The 24,531-nt window shown below is 44.4% G+C and overlaps 2 protein-coding genes across 2 annotated transcripts in view; one reads left to right on the top strand and one right to left on the bottom strand.

Annotated features, from left to right (window-relative positions):
- The window catches only part of FAM3A (family with sequence similarity 3 member A), a 58,242-nt gene extending 36,984 nt beyond the window's left edge, over nt 1-21,258 (bottom strand). The window contains exon 1 of the mRNA XM_029608276.1: nt 21,144-21,258. The gene's annotated coding sequence lies outside the window, so the exon portion shown is untranslated. The remainder of the gene's footprint in view (nt 1-21,143) is intronic.
- An 88-nt stretch (nt 21,259-21,346) lies between these two features.
- On the top strand, nt 21,347-23,981 carry SLC10A3 (solute carrier family 10 member 3). Its single transcript, XM_029608262.1, has 2 exons — nt 21,347-21,495; nt 22,189-23,981. The coding sequence occupies exon 2, from the start codon at nt 22,442-22,444 to the stop codon at nt 23,753-23,755; it is 1,314 nt and encodes a 437-aa protein (XP_029464122.1). The 5' UTR covers nt 21,347-21,495; nt 22,189-22,441; the 3' UTR covers nt 23,756-23,981.
- Nucleotides 23,982-24,531: the final 550 nt, after the last annotated feature.

Here is a 24,531-nt window from a genome sequence, read left to right as displayed (position 1 = left end):
TTTGGGGCAGCCAGGGGCGGGGTGCTGAGTCCATCTGTCTACACTAAGGAAAACAATATTATCAGGTAAGTAATTTCTCCATTTCCTAGCATGTAGCAGATGGACTCAGGACCAATGGGATGTACAAAAGCTACTCCCGAACCGGGTGGGAGGCTGCCCGTGACCCACTTAGAACTGCCCTTGCAAATGCCGTGTCCTCCTGAGCCTGAACATCCAGGCGGAAGAACCTCAAGAAGGTGTGAATGGAGGACCACATTGCCGTCCGACAGATCTCAGCGGGCGACAGCATCTTGGTTTCTGCCCAGGACACTGCCTGGGCCCTTGTGGAATGGGCCTTGACGTGTAGAGGTGGGAGCTTTCCTTGATTACTTATTTGATCCAGGGGGCTATTGTTACCCGCGAGGCTACTTCCCCTTGTTTCTTCCTGCTGTGAAGGACGCATAGTTGGTCCGTCTTTCGTACGGATTCCGATCTTTCTAGGTATCGGACTAGGAGTCTGCCGATGTTAAGATGGCGAAGAAGGCGTGAGTCTTCAGAGTCCTTATGCTCGTCTGGAGATGGCAGCAAGATGGTTTGGTTTAGATGAAAATGAGAAACTACCTTTGGGAGGAAGGAGGGGACAGTGTGGAGTTATATGGATCCCGGAGTGAATCTAAGGAATGGTTCCTGACAGGATAGTGCTTCAAGCTCGGAGATGCGACGGGCAGAACATATTGCCACTAGGAATGCAGTCTTCAAGGTCAGGAACCGTAGTGACAGATCGCGTGCAGGTCTGCAGGAAGCTCCCACTAGGAAGTCTAGTACTAGAAAGATTCCATAGGGGCACCGGCCACTTTAGTAGTAGTTGGATTTGCTTCTACGAAAACTAAAGAGAGTCATGGGATAGGAGGCGATGTCCTTTCGTGGATTACAAACTGGTTAAAAGACAGGAAACAGAGAGTAGGATTAAATGATCAATTTTCTCAGTGGAAAAGGGTAAACAGTGGACTGCCTCAGGGATCCGTACTTGGACCGGTGCTTTTCAATATATATATATATATATATATATATATATATATATATATATAAATGATCTGGACAGGAATACGACGAGTGAGGTTATCAAATTTGCGGATGATACAAAATTATTCAGAGTAGTTAAATCACAAGCAGACTGTGATACATTACAGGAGGACCTTGCAAGACTGGAAGATTGGGCATCCAAATGGCAGATGAAATTTAATGTGGACAAGTGCAAGGTGCTGCATATAGGGAAAAATAACCCTTGCTGTAGTTACACAATGTTAGGTTCCAAATTAGGAGCTACCACCCAGGAAAAAGATCTAGGCATCATAGTGGATAATACTTTAAAATTGTCGGTTCAATGTGCTGCAGCAGCCAAAAAAGCAAACAGATGTTAGGAATTATTAGGAATGGAAAGGTTAATAAAACGGAAAATGTCATAATGCCTCTATATCGCTCCATGGTGAGACCACACCTTGAATATTGTGTACAATTCTGGTCGCCGCATCTCAAAAAAGATATAGTTGCGATGGAGAAGGTACAGAGAAGGGCAACCAAAATGATAAAGGGGATGGAACAGCTCCCCTATGAGGAAAGACTGAAGAGGTTAGGGCTGTTCAGCTTGGAGAAGAGACGGCTGAGGGGGGATATGATAGAAGTCTTTAAGATCATGAGAGGTCTTGAACGAGTAGATGTGACTCGGTTATTTTCACTTTCGAATAATAGAAGGACTAGGGGGCATTCCATGAAGTTAGCAAGTAGCACATTTAAGATTAATTGGAGAAAATTCTTTTTCACTCAATGCACAATAAAGCTCTGGAATTTGTTGCCAGAGGATGTGGTTAGTGCAGTTAGTATAGCTGGGTTCAAAAAAGGTTTGGATAAGTTCTTGGAGGAGAAGTCCATTAATGGCTATTAATCAAGTTTACTTAAGGAATAGCCACTGCTATTAATTGCATCAGTAGCATGGGATCTTCTTAGTGTTTGGATAATTGCCAGTTCTTGTGGCCTGGTTTGGCCTCTGTTGGAAACAGGATGCTGGGCTTGATGGACTCTTGGTCTGCCCCAGCATTGCAATTTCTTATGTTCTTATGTTCTTGACCCCTCTCAGGAAGCAGGAGACTTCTGGATGTGATAAATGGGACTACCCTCTGTTCTGAAAAATGGCTCTGCTTACTGCAGCCATTCCTTTACATGAATTTTGTCAATAATTGAACATTAAATACGTATTTGGCATCCCCTACAACACCACAGGGCAAGCCATTGTGGAGCAAGCCAACCACACCCTAAAAATTACCCTTAAGACAGCTTCTTGCAAACACAAATAAAAAAGCAGGGATTGCCCCTGGATTTCCCCCTAAGAAGGACTGGCTGAACAAAGTATTGTTTACTTTAAATCATCTAAACATATCAAATTCAAATAAGACCACAGCCATGGGTAATCATTATGGGACTAGGGTTAGTCACCCACAGCCATCAGTTTTGTATAGAATATTTAATGTCTGGTACGGTCCCGTTCCCTTAAAATGGGGTACGAGGATATGCTTCTCTGCTTGCTCCCACAGATCCACTTTGGGTTTCAAGCCATTATATCAAGCCGTGGAAAGATGGAACGGTGTCCAGGTCTACAGGACCCAATCACCAACTTCTCCCTGAGCCTCCACAGCCCTCAGAAGGACAGAGACCGGACTCCTCGCAAAAAGCAGCACATGACCTGGGGACAGATCAAGGCCCTATCTGACCAACCTGCACAACTCTTGGAACAGCAAGGCCTTGAGAAAACTCCAGAGAACTTATTAGCCATCTTTTCTTGCCTGAATGCCAACTCATTAACAATTGTGTTCTGCACCTTCCTCCTTTGCCTTATTTCTCCAGCTATGGCGATTTCAGAACAAGGACTCTGACAGGACAACATGTACATCCTCAATGCACAGAACTTTTCACACCTGTTGAATCGAACAGACTGTTGGATCTGCACACACATGCCAACCCATGCCCGTGGAGAACTACTGATGCATGCTGTACCATTTAACCTTACAGTATGGACTAATTATCCTTTACAGAGAGGTTTTCATTAACTCTCCAGTTAATATTACCATACCTCACATCGGCAGCCGTATTCAAGAGACTGCCGCTCTTTGTTGGGACTATGATACAGGGGATGGAAAGGGACTTCAGGTGGGAAATATCCATATTGTAACCGAACCTTTGTAATAATCACTGAACACTTACATAATTATACCACATATGTATGCAATTGGCAGATTTCAGGATGTGCAGTGGGAGACCCAAGCAAGTGCAGAGAGTATAGAGGGGACGAGGGATTTACCCTTTGTAGTTATATAACCCAAATGATATGAATTACAGAGACTTACACATCCTAGCTAACTGGACGACTGCCCTATTCAATCAGACAGTCCATGCATTAAAACTACTCACAACAGAAGTCTCTCAGATTAGAGAAGTAGCATTACAGAACCGCTATGTCTTAGACACCATTTTAGCATCAAAGGGTGGTGTTTGTACATTAATTGGATCTCATTGCTGTGTGTACATATCAGTTTATAAAGCAAACCTCACACATACCATAGAGCAGATAGAAACCATGGTTGCTGATGCACCACTTTCAGGCAGAATACCAACTTCTCCATGGGACTGGCTATGGTCCTGGCTCCCTGATATTTCTGGTCTCAAAAGGGTGATTTCTATTATAATTACTGTAATTGTCTTAATTATTTGCCTGTGCTGCTGTATTCAGTACATACCCAACCTCATATCCATACTGAAACCTTGCTCTCAGCCCGAGTACAAAGATGTCTTGTAAGATGCCTAATAGGGAATCCTGAGCCCTGCAGCAGTTGGCACACCACACTGCACCAGCTCTGGGTGATATGGAGATTCAGGAGCTCATCAGCAGCTGGCACACCACGCCGACTCAGCTTTTTTCTCTCCATATCCCCCTTTTCCTATTTCCAGCCCATACCAAGACATAACAGATTTCAGTAAGGGTCTAAAGCTTTATTGAGCTGCCTAAATAAAAACAGAAAGGGTGAGATGTGGGGATTGTGAGCTTTGCCAGCAGGCCATTTCGGGGTTTGAAACTGGCTTCCCTTCTCCCTGACCTTTGCGCTGAATGAAGCATCACTTGTGCTTAAGCCTCTCTGCCTAGAAGAGGATACCTGACTATCATGTATTTCTCTGGCTTATAATTAACCCTGATAGCCTGAAAGAAGGGCTGGGTGTTCCCTAGTCAGAGGCAGGACAAAGACAGGAGGTATAGGATTCAGCAGCCAATGAAATGATCCATACACCCCCCCTGAGCCAAGCCAATAGTGTGGTGATACGTCTGTTGCTATGTGGAGAGGAGCCAATCATGTGATGACACATCATCCGCCTTTGTATGAATATACAATAAAAAGAGGACCCTTGGGACTGCTCAGTCCTCTTTTCCTGCCTGCCATGAAACCTGCCTGATGTGTCTTCTTTGCCTCCATATTCAATAATCAGGAATTGCATTCCAGACTTGGGGGCCAGCGTCTGAAAAGGCGCATCTTCTGGTGATATCTAATCTGGCTACTCTAATTGTGGGGATTTGCCATAGACATTTGTGCATGGAGCGTAAATTCCTATTGGGATGATAGATTCAAAGTTAAATACAAAGCCATATAGAAGAGTCATTATATATGAAGTTATGTATAATGGAGAGGATTTTATATCTTATTCTGTAATGAATAGGCAACCAGTTTAAAGAGTATAAAATTGGAGACATGTGGTCTCTGTGGATTTCTCGCTTCTTCTTTCTTTTCCTAAATAGTCTTTTTTTTGTTTACACTCCAGGCTGCAGATTTGTAACTGCCATCTGCTGGAGACAGAGAAATACTGAAGGCACTGCAAGTGGCACTCTCGGTTATGTAGCAGTTTCTCAAAGTCTTTGGTTCTCTGCCTCCATCTGCTGGTAGGGATGCAAAACACACTTGTCTCAACTAATCTCGGGTACCTGCAGGAACTGTTCCCTATTTACCAGTTCCCCCCTACTCATTTTATAAACCTCTGTTATATTCCCTCTCAGTCGTCTCTTCTCCAAGCTGAAGAGTCCTAACCTGTTTAGCCTTTCTTCCAAAGGGAGCAGTTCCATCCTCTTTATTGTTTCTGTTGCCCTTCTCTATACCTTTTCTAGTTCAGCTTTATCTTTTTTGAAATGTGGTGACCAGAACTGCTCACAGTATTCAAGGTGTTGTCATGCCATGGAGCGATTCAGAGGCATTAAGGTATTCTCATTTTAATTCTCCATTCTTTTCTGAATAATTCCTAATGTTCTATTTTCTTTTTTAACCACTGCAGGACACTGAGCTGGGAATTTCAACATATTTTCCACAGTGATTGCAAGATCCTTTTCCTAGGTGGCTACACGGCTTTGCTTGGTTTTAGGATCAACAGGTAGTATATACATTATTTTAAATAAATAATACAGAACCCTGCATAGTGTTAAAGTAGTTAGGACTATTTTCCCCTATGAACATCACCTTGCACTTGTCCATATTATACTGTATTTCATCTGCCATTTAGATGCTTATTTCCCCAATCTCGCAAGTTCCTTCTGCAGTTCCTCACAGTATACTTGTGTTTTAACTACTTTGATCATTTTTGTGTCATCTGCAAGTCTGATCACTTCACTTGTTGATCCTTGTTGAATAAGCTAAAAACAATGATCTTAGTACAGATCCCTAAGGCTCACCATTTGAGAAAAAAATTACCATTTAGTCACACTCTTTTCTTCCCATCTTTTAACCAATTACTAATTCACAGTAAGACAATGTCTGCTATCCCATGTTTTGTTTTAGTTATCTGAAGAGTCTCTCATGAGGGACTTTATTAAATGCCTTCTGAAAACCGAAATACATTAATTATATCAATTGACTCACCTTTATTTATGTTCTTATTCACACCTTCAAAGAATTCTAATAGTTAGTAAGTCATCACCTCCCTTTGCTAAATCCATGTTGGCTCTTCCCCATTAAGTCATATTTATCCATATAACCAGTAATTTTGTTCTTAATAATAGCTTCCAGCATTTTACTTGGCACCAATATCAGGCTCACTGATTTGTAGTTAGCTGGATCACCCTATTGGTGGGTTAAAATACATCTGGTAGGGTGAGGATCAGTGCCACCTTCATATTACTGACAATCTTAAAGTGCAAATAGGAAAGAAATGGACCTGTATACAGCACTGTGTGACACTAGAGGGGCAGGGGCTACTTTAGATCTAGTTCTGACTTGATCTGGTGCAAGGAATAACTGTGGTAAACTACTGCAATAGCAAAACTTTATAAAGCATACTATGATAAGGTGAGGAAACTAGTTAGAAGGAAATTAAAAGGAGCAATTTCAAGGGTTAAAAGTCTACATAAGACATGGAGTCTGTTTAAAAACACTACCTTAGAAGCCCAGATGAAGTGTATTCCACAAATTAAAAAAAAGTCAAAAGAAAAACAAACATCTGCCAGCATGTTTAAATAGAGCTGTAAAAGAGGCTATCAAAGCCAAAAAGGCATCTTTAAAAAAAATGGAAACCAGAGCTTAATGGGAAAAATAGGAAGTCACATAAGCACTGGCAAACTAGATGTAAAACTAATAAAGCAGGCTAAGAGAAAATATGAGCAGAGACTCGCCAAAGCGGCACAAGCTATTCCTGAGGATTGGAGGGTACCAAATGGAACATAAAAATTGCTACACCAAATCAGACCAAGGGGTTCTCTGGCACCAGGGCCAGTGCTTCCAATTCTCCCAGACTGCCAAAACTTTGGGGGTGGCAAAATACCACCAGCACAAGAACTAGAGGGGAAGAGCCAATACTGCCAGAAAAGGGTGTGTAGTGCTGGAGCTGCCGCCAATATGCAAGTACCGGTAGGAGGTGGGGGATGCATGACTGAAACTTCACCTAGGGTGCCAAATGCTCTTGCACAACTCTGTCTGGCCCAGTATCCTATCTCTGACAGCACTCTGGTGCCCAGGAGCCATGCAACCCCCCCCCCCCCCCCGCTTCTTGTAGTAATGCTAAAGGTTACAGAAAGTCACAGTAATACTCAAACAGAAACAATCCTACCTATGAAAAGGCAACACTGAAAATATTATATTAGATTTTAGAACACCAATATACCTCCTATTAGGAAAGAACAAGTCAGGCTGCTCTACATCCCTATACAGAAACTACATCCCAGCAGAATGTCTCATCTCAGTCACACATGCAGAACACAGACAGATCTTCCCCAAATATAGAATAAGGAGATCATACAGTATAACAGAAATATGCAGACAAAAAACCCAAAAACCGGAAACCACTCCAATGCAGTGCAACAGTGGAAAAATAGACATCGCCATTCCTCATAAAATAATAAAATCAAGATATGTAAAACATCAACCATAACAGTAAAAAAGCATACTAATAAAAAGAATAAATATGTCAAAACAGTTGAAAATCCAATAATTAAAAACTCATAAGCAATTTTTTTTTAACATTCCCAAACACTAATAAAATATTTCAAAACAGCAGACATCAAATAGTTAAAATTAAAGATAAAAAATATCTTCCGCTCTTCATACCTAGGAACTTTTGATTCCAGTCATCCTGACATTGTCATGGATTAGTCAGGGGTGGGGGTGCACACAGACTTTCTCCTCTCTCTCATATACACTGGGGGCCGGATTTTATAAATCTTATAAAATCCGGGGTCGGCGTGCGCAAGGGGGTGCACATTTGTGCAACCTGCGCGCGCCGAGCCCGGCGCACGTTGCCTGTTCCCTCCAAGGCCGCTCCGAAATCGGAGCGGCCTTGGAGGGAACTTTCCTTCGCCCTCCCCCCACCTTCCCCTCCCTTCCCCTACCTAACCCCCCCCCCTACCTTTGTTGCCAGATTTACGCCTGCTAAAAGCAGGCGTAAATCTGTACGTGCCAGCAGGCTGCTGGCGTGCCATCACCCGACCCGGGGGCTGGTCCGGAGGCCTTGACCACGCCCCCGAGCCGGCACCACGCCCCCGGTCCCACCCCGAACCGCCCCCTCCCTGCCCCTTTTACGAAGCCCCGGGGCTTACACGCGTCCCGGGGCTTACACGCGTACCAGCGGCCTATGCAAAATAGGCGCGCCAGCGCGCAAGGGCCCTGCGCGCGTAAATCCATTTAATTTTTAACTGACAAGTTAAAAATTAAATGTTTCTACTTACATTAGTGGTTAATAGGAGACCCAGGCAGGGCCCCAGGAGAACAGGCTGGATTGACAGTTATTACTACAGGAGAAGGTGTTCCTTAGTGTGAAAAGATGTGGGCTGCAAAGGCCTTATAATAGGGGGTTTTTTTTGCCAAGGCCTCTCCCCTTACTCTCTCTCACACCCCAGCATTTCCCCTCACCCAACCCAATTGCTTCCCTCATTCTGTCTCCTACCCCAGAGTCTCCCCTTGCTCTCTTCCCCCTAACCCCAGTTTCTCCCCTCATTGTCTCTCCCATGCCCAGCATCTCCCCTCGCTGTCTCCCCATCCCAGCATCTCTTCTCTCTCTTACACATCCCCCTCACTCCCCCACTCCAGCCCAGCCTCTCATCCCCCCCATCCCAGCCTAGCATCTCACCTCATTTTCCCCCCTGCCCAGCATCTCAGCTCATTCTCCCCGGCCCAGCATCTCACCTCATTCTCTCCCCTCTCTCCTTCACAAGACCCTGCCCAGCATATTTCACAGCCCCATTCAGGATCCTCCTTCCCCATCTGTCTTAATTTGTTTGATCCAGAAGGACCCTGGGACCATGAGGGAAGTTGGTAGTAGAGTTCAAAGGATGCGCTTGTGAAAAGGTCATGCTGCGGCCAAAGCAGTACCAAAAAAATTAGAAAGCAGCCTATGACCGACAGTGCTCAAGCTCTTAAGCGAACCCCAGCCCTTACATGGGTTTCCTTGGTAACAGGAAACCTGATAATCAGGAATGGGCAGGATTGCTTCTGAGCCAGAGTGCTATTTGTTACAGTGGTATTTGCACTTCTTTTTCAAAGTTTTTTCTTATTCAAACCAACTTCAAGTTACTTTTCTATCTCAGCAGCCCCCTCAATAGCATTTTTTTTCAGTGCTACAAAAAGAAGATCATGCCTGGCTTCCAGAAAGCAATCTCCAGTGGCTTCAAGGACTCTGTAGGTGGCCATACAATGTCCATCACTGCTAGTCACGATATTTGTTACAGATGCTTGGGACCAGACCATGACTTATCCAGTTGCCATGACTGTGGCCAGGTGTCATCAAGGTCATAGGGAACAGGGCCTGGAAGACGGAAGAACTTCACAGGTTGATGAAAAGTCGGAGTATGGCCTCTTCGGGCTTCATCCATGCTAAGTTGAGCAGGATCTCCTCCTGCAAAGCTTCCCCAACTGGATGCCAGTTCCTCTATCCACTGTAGTTCAGATGTTAAGCAAAATGTGAAAGCATTAAGAGTAGGAGTTGGTGAACCCTTCAATGCTTGCCTTGCGAGGGTCATCGGCAGAAAAAAAGAAGCACCATGGATGGAGCCAGAGGTGCAGCTGGAGCCAAAGCATGCAAGACCCCGGCACCATCAATGCACTGAACCTTGGCTTCATTCTCCTTATTGATGCATCCAATATCGGCATTGACACTCTGCGCCCCAGAATAATTAGTGCATCATTCCTCGGCCACATCAGCGCACTCAAGGCAGTTACAGACTTTGGGGAGCCATGGAGGCATCTCATTGTACTTACCTTCCTCCATGTTGGCGTCCTTATCTCCATCTCAATTCCTTGATCGTGGACTTTGTTGGAAAACTCCAGATCCAATATGCTCCACTGTGCCTCTGTGCAACCAACCAGTTAGCCCAGGAAGGGGCCCACTCCTGGAGTCCAGTAGGAGCTTTGCAGGATGATGATCCCATACTGGGGTCAGAGAAAGATGTCTCTTTCCCAAGTCTGGGTCTGAAAACTCAACAGTCCATAGATCAAGAAGCTGAACTGGTGAAGACTTTTATTATTTATTACTATATTTATTGCCTTCCATTGAATTTCAAGGCAATTTGCAGTGAGTCTAATACTACATATAATAAAAAATACAAATAAAAACAAAACATCTAACCCACCCCCAAACCTATCTAAAATATCCCATTGTTTACAAGTCATCTGACCTCGGCAAGTGTCTAATCACATTAATTAAATGCTTGGGCAAATAACCAAGTCTTTAGTGATTTTTAAAAGTATAATAAATCCTCCATACTTTTCAGTCTGAGTGGTAAAGTATTCAAACTTTTAGGAGCTACCACAGAAAACATTTGAGAACAGTGTCTCCCCAATTTGATTTCTTTCAGGCCGATACAGTAAGTTCACGGAAGAGCGGGCGAGTGCTCGCTCTCCTGTGCGCATGATTCACAAAAAAAAATATTCAAATTAGGGCCAGCGGTAAAAAGAGGCGCTAGGGACACTAGCGCATCCCTAGCGCCTCTTTTTTTGACAGGAGCGGCAGCTGTCAGCGAGTTTGACAGCTGATGCTCAATTTTGCCGGTGTCGGTTCTCAAACCCGCTGACAACCACGGGTTCGGAAACCGGACGCCGACAAAATTGAGCGTCCAGTTTTCAACCCGCGAGCCGATTTTAAATGTTTTAATTATTTTTTACTTTGGGACCTCCGACTTAATATCGCCATGATATTAAGTCGGAGGGTGTACAGAAAAGCAGTTTTTACTGCTTTCCCAGTGCCGGCAGAAATTAATGCCTACCTTTGGGTAGGCGCTAATTTCTGAAAGTAAAATGTGCGGCTTGGCTGCACATTTTACTTAGTGAATCGTGCGGGAATAACTAATAGGGCCATCAACATGTATTTGCATGTTGCGGGCGCTATTAGTTCCGGGGGGGGGACGACTGGATGCGCGTTTTTGATGCGCTATTACCCCTTACTGAATAAGGGGTAAAGCTAGCACATCGAAAACGCACGTCCAAACGCGGCTTAACAGTGCAGTCCGCCGGAGCGCACTGTACTGTATCGGCCTGTGAATAAAGGGTAAAGCTAGCACGTCCAAACGCGACTTAACAGTGCGTGCCGCTGGAGCGCACTGTACTGTATCGGCCTGTAAAACTGTTAGAACCACCAAAACTCCTTGTTGAGAATAAAGTATACAACCTGGAACATATTTCTCAACTGTCTTTACCAGATACTGAGGTGCTTAATTATGCACTACCTTAAAGAGCAACACTAACAACTTGAACTGAACACAAAATTGAATCAGAAGCCAATGTAACTCACAAAATTTTGGGGAAACATAGGCACTCATTTTAAGATCCAGGCCCCCAATCAGCTTTGCCTCAGTGTTCCAAAGCAACTGAAATTGAGCCAATTTTTTTGAAAGCTCCCAAAAAAATATATTTTGATACTAAGGCCTGCACTATTGTTCTTACATCATGTTGGCACAAATAACAAATTTGCCAGATGACTCAAATAAAAGTATGCGGTCTTAGCCACAGTAGATATATGATAAGATATTGACAAATTAGATTCAAGCCAAACCTCATTGGCAGCAAGTGACAAGGAGGGCATCCTTCAACCTCTCCTGTCAGATTTGTTCCCTCAAGGGGGGGGGGGGGGGGGGGAGTCCCTCTCACCTCCACATCTCAGGAGTTCCCATCAGAGATTCCAGTAGGAGGATCTAGCCCTCAATCATCCCTCTCTGCAGAGAAATCTAGCCAGTCCAAGAAAGGAGTATGGGACAACACTGTCTCTATCATGCCTGGGAGTATTCTCCTCTGAAATGACAGAGGTCCCCGCTCTGATCACCTTCATCTGTACTGGGTCATGGGTTAGTGTCCCTATACCTCCTGGTTCTGATGAAGGTTCTACGGGGATTCCCTCAGACCCCTTACCTGATCTGCCGGAGCATTCACTTCCACCAGATGACTTCTCATATTCTAAATAGCTGAACAAGACAACAGGAGTCAACATCTGTAAGGATGAAGCTCCCCGTCCTGAGGTCTTTGGCTGCTGTGGATTCTGGAAATACCTTCCAAATCTGTAGTGATCTTGATTCATTCAGTTCTGTGCGATTTACAAACGAGAATGTTGGAATCCAGCTTCTTGTCCCCCCAGTAGTCAGGAAATTGGAGCTCAAATAAAGAGTGCAACAAGCTCCAGTGTTTGAGTATTCCAGCTACCACACTACTACTGAAACAAGCTAAAAAGACTAGAATCTTTTCAAACACCCTCTGGGTAAGGACCGTAAGTTGTTGGGCAGTTTTGGGAAGAAGGTCTTCCAGAGCTCAATGCTTAATGTCCACATTGCAGTCTGCCAGTTATATAAAGATACAATACTTATACAACTGCATTAACAAGCTGAAGCCTTTGGTAGAATCAACAAGCAACAGGAAAGCTATCAATGGATGCTTCTGGATGCAGAAGAGTGTGAACAACATCTTCTCTGGTCAGTGTATGAATCATTCAACAGAACAGCAAGATCTTCTGTGGCAGCCAGAGTATGCTGGATGGCTTGGTTGAGGGCCAAAAGCTTGCGTAAGAACATAAGAAATTGCCATGCTGTGTCAGACCAAGGGTCCCATCAAGCCCAGCATCCTGTTTCCAACAGAGGCCAAACCAGGCCACAAGAACCTGGCAATTACCCAAACACTAAGAAGATCCCAAGCTACTGATGCAATTAATAGCAGTGGCTATTCCCCAAGTAAAACTTGATTAATAGCAGTTAATGGACTTCTCCTCCAAGAACTTATCCAAATCTTTTTTGAACCCAGCTACACTAATAACACTAACCACATCCTCTGGCAACAAATTACAGAGCTTTATTGTGCGCCGAGTGAAAAATAATTTTCTCTGATTAGTCTTAAATGTGCTACTTGCTACCTTCATGCAATGCCCCCTACTCCTTCTATTATTTGAAAGTGTAAAAAACCAATTCACATCTACTCGTTCAAGACCTCCCATGATCTTAAAGACCTCTATCATATCCCCCCTCAGCCGTCTCTTCTCCAAGCTGAACAACCCTAACAAGTTGATTGATGTCCTGTGTTCGGGAGAAAATCTCTTTAGGGACAAGGTCAGGGAAACAGTGGCCAAGATTAAGGAACAACATGCCACCATTCAGTCCCTATCAACAGGAGTTGAGTAGCTGTATTCTTCTAGGTGCCCTTACTTTGCTTTTAAATGCTCCTTATTTATTTTATTTATTTAAATGATTTATAATCCACAACACTCCAAAGTTCATGGCAAGGTAAAACAAAATGGAGTAGATTTTATAAATTTACGCGCAAGTGTACTTTTGTTTGTGCACCAGGCGCGAACAAAAGTACGCTGGATTTTATAAGATACGCGCGTAGCCGCGCGTATCTTATAAAATCCAGGGTCGGCGCGCACAAGGGGGTGCATATTTGTGCAACCTGCGTGCACCGAGCCTGGCGCGCGCTGCCTGTTCCCTCCACCTCCCTTCAGCTTCCCCTCCCTTCCCCTACCTAACCGACCCCCCCAGCCCTATCTAAACCCCCCCCTATCTTTGTTGGCAGATTTACGCCTGCTGGAAGCAGGTATAAATCTGCGCGCGCCAGCGGGCTGCTGGCGCAGCATCACCCAACCCGGGGGCTGGTCCGGAGGCCTCGACCACGCTCCCGGGCCGGCGTCACACCCCCGACATGCCTCCCGCCCCGCTCCGAAATTTGTGCCGCCCACCCGACACGCCCCCTTTGCAAAGCCCCGGGACTTACGCGCGTCCCGGGGCTTGCGCGCGCCGCCGAGCCTATGCAAAATAGGCTCAGCGCGCACAGGGGCCTTTTAAGAGGATTACGCGCATAACTTATGTGCGTAACCCTTTTAAAATCCAGCCCAATGTGTATAATCATGTAAAACAAATAAAATAAATAACGGAATTAGAAACAAGATGTTTAGACAATCCGTAATAAAGAGAACATAGGAGCATGAATAAAATGCGAATCTATTCTTAGTGATCCATGATGAATAAATATTCAACCACTGTTTGATACCATTTCAGTAACTTAAAGCAATTAAGGGAGCTAATTGTTGCATTCAAATGCCTATCTAAAGAGCCAGGTTTTAAGGTATTTTTTGAATTTATCAGTGTCTGACACAGTACGCAGCTGTTCGAGCACTGAATTTCATAAAAGTGTGCTGGTGACTGAGAAGACATGTTCTTTAGAACTGTGTTTCCCAACCGGTGTGCCTTCAGACCTGATCAGGCGAGCCACAAAAAGTCACCACTTTCTGATGCTCATATCAAGGCCAGCACCTGGGCCCTGCTCTCAGCATACTGCAGCCATATGAGACACCAGTGGCGGCTCAAACTTGTAAGAGTTCCTTTCTGAAAAAATGTGTCTTCATGCATGCCAACTCTTCCTAGCATGAGCCCCAGAGTTTGGTAATTAACAGGGCCAGTGCTAGCTTTTTTGCTGCCCTGTGCGAAACATTACTGTGCTGACCCCCCCTCCCGATTCATTCAGTGTCTGTCCCCCACACACACACTCCCAACACCCTTTACAGACACACACAATTAAATAATGCATTTATAACAAATTTTACATGAAAAAGAACATTCAGAGCACAGTCTTCTGAGGCAAAAAAGTCACTCAAAACATGCATATTATATTTACATGCACTCCTGCGGTGCCAAACAGAAAACTGCAAAAAATACACTTGGAGCTCCTATGGAATTTGACTTTTTGTAATGCATATTGGATGTGAGCTTGGCCCTCAGAAAGCCATGAACAAACATAATTACCATTACAATATAGTAAACCTCCCATACCAAAACAGCCCTAACAACTTTATCTATGAAAAGGCAACATTGCAAATATTACACCAGGCCCTAGTATACCAATAAAAGGTCTTATTAGGAAACCAGGCTGCTATGGATCCCTACACAGAAATTATATGCTAGCAAAATACCTCATGTCAGTCACATATGCAGAACACAGAGAGACCCTAATCAAATACAGAATAAAGAGATCAGAAAGTATAAACAGAAATGTGTTGAAAAGAACTGAACTGGAACCCACAACAAGCCAGCCTCTATATGAGGAGCAACAATGGAAAAATAGAAACATTACCATTCTTCATAAAACTTTAAATAAAATCAAGAAATATAAAACACTAATCATAATATAAAAGTCATATTCATAAAAAGAATATTTCAAACCAGTTAATGAATAGAATATCGAAAATTTCCAAAACATCCAAATGGCAGATGAAATTTAATGTGGACAAGTGAAAGGTGTTGCATATAAGGAAAAATAACCCATGCTATAGTTACACGATGTTAGGTTCCATATTAGGAGCTACCACCCAGGAAAAAGATCTAGGCATCATAGTGGATAATACTTTTAAAATCGTCGGCTCAGTGTGCTGCAGCAGTCAAAAAAGCAAACAGAATGTTAGGAATTATTAGAAAGGGAATGGTTAATAAAACAGAAAATGTCATAATGCCTCTGTATCGCTCCATGGTGAGACCGCACCTTGAATACTGTGTACAATTCTGGTCGCTGCATCTCAAAAAAGATATAGTTGAGATGGAGAAGGTACAGAGAAGGGCAACCAAAATGATAAAGGGGATGGCCAGCTCCCCTATGAAGAAAGGCTGAAGAGGTTAGGTCTGTTCAGCTTGGAGAAGAGACGGCTGAGGGGAGATATGATAGAGGTCTTTAAGATCATGAGAGGTCTTGAATGAGTAGATGTGAATTGGTTATTTACACTTTCAAATAATAGAAGGACTGGGGGCATTCCATGAAGTTAGCAAGTAGCACATTTAAGACTAATCGCCTTTTGCTGAATTTTGCTGTTTCGCTGTAAACCGATTAGATGTTCCAAATGATTATCGGTATATAAAAACCAAAAATAACTAACTAAATAATCTGAGAAAATTCTTTTTCACTCAACGCACAATAAAGCTCTGGAATTTGTTGCCAGAGGATGTGGTTAGTGCAGTTAGTGTAGCTGGGTTCAAAAAAGATTTGGATAAGTTCTTGGAGGAGAAGTCCATTAATGGCTATTAATCAATTATACTTAGGGAATAGCCACTGCTATTAATTGCATCAGTTCATCAACCAACCTCTTCCCTTCAATAATAATTCTATAACATATACCAATACAAGGGATGCTTGTGTCCTGGTATTACTTATGTACGGTGGCTATTGTTCAAGGACAGCCAATTTTATGGGTGTCCTTCTTTTTAGCCCCGTCTATTAATCTTTATTATCCAAAATTCAATGTAGATTTTCTATTTTGTCTTTTTCTTTTTTATCTAAAAAGATCCCCTTATCTCCCCGTTTTATGAGGCGACCCGCTACTTGTTTGTCAATACTTATCAGGACATCCGTCTCAATTGCTTCTCGCGGGGATCGCGTCTGCCTGCCCGACATGGGCCATGTTTCGGCACTCTTGTGCCTGCTTCAGGGGCTACGGGGGGGGTTGTGCTGTGTCCTAAACAGGTACTCGATATCTGTTAGTTCTCCAGCTACCCTCATCACATCTCAAACACCACAGAGAATTCCGAATGCTTTCATAGGAGAATTGGCCAGTATAGCATTACAGGAAAATTATTTCATGTTCTTAGGGACTTTCTATAAGCAAATAAAAGGGACAGCAATGGGGGCCACCATGGCCCCTGACCTGGCCAATCTGTACATGGCAACATTTGAACAACAATGGGTATACACGAGCCCATATTACACACACATAGAGAATTGGAAGAGATTTATTGACGACATCTTTTTTATCTGGCGAGGAGATGAAGAACAACTAACTGAGTTTATGACATGGTTAAACAACTGTAACCCGCACCTAAGATTTACCAGCCATCATCATCGTCACACCATTGCTTATTTGGATATCCAGATCACATTAACAAATACAGGATTTGATTTTACCATCTTTAGAAAGCCCACAGACCGCAATACATTGCTGCACTATTCTTCATTTCATCCCCATCACCTTAGAGATAACCTGCCAGTTGGACAATTTTTACGTCTAAGGAGATTATGCTCCACCACAACAGAGTACAAAATACAGTCAAAAGACATGACAGACAGGTTTCTACAAAGAGGCTACCCGCAAGCAGTAGTAAAAAAAGCGTACAAACGGGCCAGATGGGCTAACAGAGACCTACTTCTGGAACCCAAAATCCAACATAAAAATGAAAGGATGGTGTGTGTATTACCGTATACACCACAAACACAATTGTTGAAAAAGAGCATTCTAAGACACTGGGCCATCTTACAGATTCATCCTGAGTTTCAAGAAAAACCTATGTTTGCTCTGACCAAAGCCAGAAATCTGAAAGATCTCGTAGTCCATTCGAATTTGATGGCCGCCAGAGAAGAGAGTGGTAGACGGCAGGGCCAACATAAAAAATGCGGAAAATGCAGTGCATGTAGTTTTGTCTATGAAGGCACATCACTCATTATACCAGGAAGGAAACCCTTTCGATTCCAACATGTATATGATTGTGAGTCAACAAAAGTCATCTATGCGCTATGGTGTACATGTGCAAAAATCTATATCGGGAAGACTATGAGAAAGCTGAAGAACAGAATCCAAGAACACGTGAGTCGCCTCAGACACCAAGTGGAAGGAGCGCCTCTCACTGACCATTGGCTGGCATTAGGTCATCCACCAGAAGATTTTCAGGTAGCAGTGATTTTCCAATTACAAACACACCCAAGAGGGGGAGACCTAAATCTAAAACTCACACAAATGGAACAGAAGTTCATTTACACTTGGAACACCACCATCCCTAATGGACTTAATCGTGAAATAGATTGGACAGTATTTAGTTAAGTGCACTGATACAACCAAGTGGAAAGATGAAGTAAGGAGTGCAGTTTTTTGAACATCATGATACGACCAGGAAGAAGCCTTCCATATACATAATTCTATTTTTCTAAAAAATAAATCATAAAGCAACACAGAGTCAACGGATATGGTTAACCACAAAAAAGGATTGTATATGCAGCCCTAGTCTACACACAAGCCCGAAGCATGTGGGCATCAATTCACAGCCGACAGCCGATGACAGCCGGGATCTCATGAGTAATTTTCATGAATTGACAATAATCAGAGAGGTCAACTCATCGTAAGGCTAAACACAGGACTGACACATCGAAACCCGAGTATATTCAGCAGAATATCCAGTGCCAAAGCCATAGATGACTCACAGAGGCTGCAGCAGCATCAATTGAGGCGGGTCCAAAGAAAAAAGAAAAAAAAAGAAAAAAACAATAAACACACCCCTAAGGTGACAAAAAGGGCAGGTATGGGAGGGGCCAGGTGCCCATCAAGCCCTCAGAGGCGGGCCCATGACACCAATCAATCTGATTAAGATCACTATAGTTAGCCTCGGTTTCAGGAAATCAATGGGTGTGGACCCATGGTTAGTATAAAAAGTGGCATAGGCGAGCGCGCCCCAGACACAGAAGGTAGGCGCCGTCCACGAGTAGGAACATTATCAACATGACAGTAAGTATTTTTTGAATGTGTAATCGGTATATGAAAAAGTTTGCTACAGTAGTCCGAAGATGAGAATTAACTGTGTTATTTTTATAGCTGGAGAACTAACAGATATCGAGTACCTGTTTAGGACACAGCACAACCCCCCCGTAGCCCCTGAAGCAGGCACAAGAGTGCCGAAACATGGCCCATGTCGGGCAGGCAGACGCGATCCCCGCGAGAAGCAATTGAGACGGATGTCCTGATAAGTATTGACAAACAAGTAGCGGGTCGCCTCATAAAACGGGGAGATAAGGGGATCTTTTTAGATAAAAAAGAAAAAGACAAAATAGAAAATCTACATTGAATTTTGGATAATAAAGATTAATAGACGGGGCTAAAAAGAAGGACACCCATAAAATTGGCTGTCCTTGAACAATAGCCACCGTACATAAGTAATACCAGGACACAAGCATCCCTTGTATTGGTATATGTTATAGAATTAATTGCATCAGTAGCATGGGATCTTCTTAATGTTTGAGTACTTGCCAGGTTCTTGTGGCCTGGTTTGGCCTCTGTTGAAAACAGGATGCTGGGGTTGATGGACCTTTGGGCTGACCGAGCATGGCAATTTATTATGTTCTTATGTCCTTCTATTATCCAAAAGAGTAAATAACCGATTCACATTTACCCGTTCTAGACCTCTCATGATTTTAAACACCTTTATCATATCCCCCCCTCGGCCATCTCTTCTCCAAGCTGAAAAGTCCTAACCTCTTTAGTCTTTCCTCATAGGGGAGCTGTTCCATCCCCTTTATCATTTTGGTTGTCCTTCTCTGTACCTTCTCCATCACAACTATATCTTTTTTGAGATGCAGCGACCAGAATTGTACACAGTATTCAAGGTGCGGTCTCACCATGGAGCGATAGAGGCATTATGACATTTTCCGTTTTATTAACCATTCCCTTCCTAATAATTCCTAACATTCTGTTTGCTTTTTTGACTGCTGCAGCACACTGAGCCGATGATTTTAAAGTATTACCCACTATGATGCTTAGATCTCTTTCCTGGGTGGTAGCTCCTAATATGGAACCTAACATTGTGTAACTACAGCAAGGGTTATTTTTCCCTATATGCAACACCTTGCACTTGTCCACATTAAATTTCATTTGCCATTTGGATGCCCAATCTTCCAGTCTTGCAAGGTCCTCCTGTAATGTATCACAGTCCGCTTGTGATTTAACTACTCTGAATAATTTTGTGTCATCCGCATTGAGGTTTCATTAGCTATCCTCCAGTCTTCAGGTTCAATGGATGATTTTAAATATAGATTACAAATTTTTACTAAGAGGTCTAAAATTTCATTTTTGAGTTCCTTCAGAACTCTGGGGTGTATACCATCCGGTCCAGGTGCTTTACTACTCTTCAGTTTGTCAATTAGGTCTATCACATCCTCTAGTTTCACCGTGATTTGGTTCAGTCCATCTGAATTATTACCCATGAAAACCTTCTCCAGTATGGGTACCTCCTCAACATCCTCTTCAGTAAACATCGAAGGAAAGAAATCATTTAATCTTTCCACGATGGCCTTATCTTCTCTAAGAGCCCCTTTAACCCCTCCCAGGCTTTCTACTTCGGAAATATTTTTTAAAGTTTTTACTATGAGTTTTTGCCTCTACAGCCAACTTCTTTTCAAATTCTCTCTTAGCCTGTATTATTAATGTCTTACATTTAACTTGCCAACGCTTATGCATTATCCTATTTTCTTCTGTTGGATCCTTCTTCCAATTTTTGTATGAAGATCTTTTGGCTAAAATAGCTTCTTTCACCTCCCCTTTTAACCATGCTGGTAATCGTTTTGCCTTCTTTCCACCTTTCTTAATGTGTGGAATACATCTGGACTGTGCTTCTAGGATGATATTTTTTAACAATGACCATGCCTCTTGCACATTTTTTACCTTTGTAGCTGCTCCTTTCAGTTTTTTTCTAACAACTTTTTCTCATTTTATCAAAATTTCCCTTTTGAAAGTTTAGCACAAGAACCGTGGATTTGCCTACTGTCCCCCTTCCAGTCATTAATTCAAATTTGATCATATTGTGATCACTATTGCCAAGCGGCCCCACCACCGTTACCTCTCTCACCAAATCCTGTGCTCCACTGAGAATTAGATCTAAAAGTGCACCCTCTCTTGTCGGTTTTCTAGCATGCACCGATGATACAGTTACCCAGGCAATACTGGGGTAATTGAAATCTCCCTTTATTATCGCACTACCAATTTGGTTAGCTTCCCTAATTTCTCTTAGCATTTCACTGTCCGCCTCATCTTGACCAAGTGGACGGTAGTATACTCCTATCACTATAGTCTTCCCCAGCACACAAGGGATTTCTACCCATAAAAATGCAATTGTGCATTTAGTCTCATGTTGGATTCTATGCCATCCCGGACATAAAGCGCCACACCGCCTCCCGTGTGCTCCTCTCTGTCATTGCGATATAATTTGTACCCCGGTATAGCACTGTCCCATTGCCTGTCATCCTTCTTCTATACAGTAGCCCAAAAAATCAGGACAGTTAGCAATCCTAAGAGCCCTGCGTGTGATTACCAACAACCTTTTTCCCAGGGGGGAAGGAAAAAAAAAAAAAAGCTCCGCGTCCTAGATACCAAAATTGATCTCTCACCTCTACCGCCATCACCGTACTCCGTTCCCTCTCCCTTCTCGGCTCCAGAAACCGGAAGTGGGTGTTCCAGCCTGTCTGAGGGAGACCGCAACTTCCAGCTCCTCCCGGCGCAGCAGGAGTCCGGAAGCGCCAGTAGGCCGTGGACTAAAAACTACAATTCCTAGCATCCTTGGCGGCATTGAGGCGGAAGTGCGGGAGGTGACAAGCTGTCTTTCACCAACCCCTCCCCTCCCTTCCCCCCACCCACTCAAACAAAAAGAAAAATCCCACTTCTCTGCCCTCAGCTTGCTGCGCGAATCCGGAACTAGGGGAGTGAAGGGGGAGAAGTAGCTGGTGACAGCCGCAGCTGCCGGTAAGGGAAGCCGTTAGGGTGGTGGTGGAGCTCAGGGGCTGGTGAGAGCTGTCCGTTAGGTGTCCTGTGACACAGTTAGAGCAGAAGATCAAAAAGTAGGGCTTGCAGCAGCAGCAAAGCAGCGTCACGAGCGGGTCCTGGTTTTGCCCCGTTATGTGAAGGATTTGGTAGTTTCTGGGGGTTTTTTTCTAAAGCGAGAAGGCGCTCACAAACCCAGGGACGCACTGAGGAAGGGGAAGGGAGTTAAAACCGGTATTTTGGCTAAGCCTGCCTGGAGCTGGTTGGGAGCCCTATCTACAGCCTCCCCATACGGTGGGGTGTCGCCTGGATTCTAGGGTTTGATTAAAATCATGAAGTCCCTGCGGAGTCCTGCCGAGGAGGGCAGACCTCAGAGAGAGGTCCTAATTCCCTTCTCACCCTCTGAGCTTGGATCTGGAGCGGGGAAGAGGAGGAGGTCACTACTGTGACTCCCCCCCCCCTGTGTTAGGGTGCTCCGATCCTCTGCGGTCCTAACACCCTCGGGCTTCTTGGACGAGCCCCCGCTGTTATACTGTGTCATAGTCTGCAGTCAGAAATCTGTAGCTTCTCAGCTTTCACCCTGCAGATTACCAATTTTTGTTTCACCATATAACACGTTGCTTAGCAGTGAGAGTTGTCTAGCGTCTGCCTTCACTCTTTATTTTGCTGTTTCAGGCGTTCCTGGAGAGCTTCATGGTAGAACTAAACAGTTCCTGGCTGTAAAAGGGAAGTCCCAGTGTGCGTGTGCCAGTGTCTTGGAGTAGCAGCAGCAGCTTGTGGTCTACAGGAGCTATGACCCTAGATCTGGCCCCCAAGTGAGTGACTGGAGAATGGAGAGAGGTATTAGGAGCCCATCCAAGGAGACAGACAGTAAAAGTATGTCCTGATTTGTCTGCGTGTACAGGAACCTGTTTGGCAAGTTCACAGAATGGCCTTCCAGGCTCTGCTTTTCATAGCCATGGTGTGGAAGACTTGGGCCAAGCCTTCCCCAGTCCTGAATGCCAACAGCAGTAGCTACCTGCACATTGGTGATGGCTCTGTTGTGGAGTTCGAGTTCCCAGAGAAGAGTAAAGGTGTGATAATTGTCAGCAGCTGGTACAGAGAGCAGCAGACTGGGCAGCAACCTGTGCTGCTTGTTACCTCCTTGGACACAGATGTAATACATGTGGACAATGTGAGCAGTAGCAGCAACAGTTGTGGTAATTACATTGTGGCTATCCGCTCGGGCTCAGCTGGCTTGGCCCAGCTCATTATCCAGCTATGGGACACACAAGAAGCACAGATTGTGTTGATCGAGGAGAGGAAGGATTTCCACATCAGGGTCTTTCCTGTGGAGGAGAATGAGAGCTCCCTGGGGCTAGGACACTTTTCGAAGAATCCCTTACTCTATGTCCTGCTGCCCCTTATTTTTATTAACAAGTGTGCATTTGGTTGCAAGGTGGAGTTGGAAGTCCTGCGCACTCTGCCAAAGCAACCGCAGCCTCTGCTACTGGGTATTCTGGGGCAGTTTGTGGTGATGCCATTCTATGGGTACCTGTTATCTTTGCTCCTCTCTCTGCCCCGAACTCTGGCGCTGGGGCTGATCATTAGCTGCTCCTCTCCAGGCGGGGGTGGGGGCTACCTATATAGCCTGCTGCTGGGAGGGGATGTGACACTGGCCATCTCCATGACTCTGATCTCCACACTGGCAGCCACGGCACTGATGCCTGCCTCTTGTGCCCTGTACAGCCGCTTGCTGCAAGTGCACCAGACGCTGCATGTGCCCTTCCTGAAGATTTTTGTCACCCTTCTATTTATTGCCGTACCCATATCCACTGGTATGCTCATTAAGTGCCACTTCCCTTGGCTTTCCCGCCTGCTGCTGCTCCTCATCAAGCCTTTCAGCTTCTTGCTCATCCTGGGAGGGGTGGTCATGGCCTATCAGATGGGTGCTGCTATCCTGTGGGACGTACAGCCTCCTATTGTGCTGGCAGGCATCAGTGTGCCACTACTGGGGCTTCTGCTGGGGCTGGGGCTGGCCTCCTGCCTACAGCTGCCCCAGCCCCAGCGCCGCACAGTAAGTATAGAGATTGGGGTGCAGAACAGCCTTCTGGCACTGGCGGTGCTGCAGCTTTCCTTCCAGCGCGCACAGGCTGACTTTGCTTCGCAGGCACCTTTCATTGTGGCATTGAGCAGCACCTCTGAGATGCTGCTGCTGGTGATCTTGCACCTGTTGTACAAGAAGCTGAAGCCCAGTCCCTGAGGCTGCTCTTCCTCTCCTCTCACAAGTTACTGGAAAGCCAAAGTCTTTGGTTGACAAGCACTATGCACTAACAGAGACCCAAATTATTTTTCTATATACAGTTTTCTATTGTTACAGAGGTTGGAGCCGTAAAGTGATATGTTTACAGTCTGTATGCCACCAGCCACCTTGTATAATCTGTATTTCTGTTTTACAGAGAGATTAAAGGAATAGGTGGAAACAGGAAGCATTGCTTGGTTTCTCTACCGTGGGAGGGGAGGTTATGTTGGAATAATCAGTGTTAACCTAGTAAAACTCTTGACAAAATTGAGCAAATGCTCACATTCAGCTCCTCTTATCACTGTTAGCAGGGTCTCAACCATTCTTGGAAGAGGAAGGATGGGAGTCTGAGATGGGCTTCTCTTAGACACCATCAAAGCAGCAACTAAGTCCTCCTTGCTAGAATATGTGGCAATAGCTAACAGCCTGCTTCTGATCCCTTGCCTAGCTTTGGATGGTGATGTCCCAAGTGAGACCTCCCTCACGCATAGAGGAACTGAGCCTTCTACTTGGGTGATGGCTCTGAAATCTCAGGTTATTTTATACCTTTTAATGCTGTCTGACAGAATTGCAGGAGACACACCTCAAAATCTGAGCCACTGAGATAAGGGACCTTTTCTTTCTATTCTTAAGCAATGTTATCTCTAAATTTTAACTGTGCCAAGGCTATTTTAAAAACTGGCAGGGGATTGTACTGGCAGAAAGACGAGCACTGGGAGGGTCACAATCTGAAAGGA

Source organism: Rhinatrema bivittatum, chromosome 1 (assembly GCF_901001135.1).
Source record: "Rhinatrema bivittatum chromosome 1, aRhiBiv1.1, whole genome shotgun sequence".
Lineage (NCBI taxonomy): Eukaryota > Metazoa > Chordata > Amphibia > Gymnophiona > Rhinatrematidae > Rhinatrema > Rhinatrema bivittatum.
The sequence above is the reverse complement of the archived record's forward strand: the minus strand, read 5'-3'. Positions and strand labels throughout refer to the sequence as shown.

Bases quoted from the DNA above. Each gene is read 5' to 3' on its own strand.
- SLC10A3 (XM_029608262.1), top strand. From the start codon at position 22,442: ATGGCCTTCCAGGCTCTGCTTTTCATAGCCATGGTGTGGAAGACTTGG.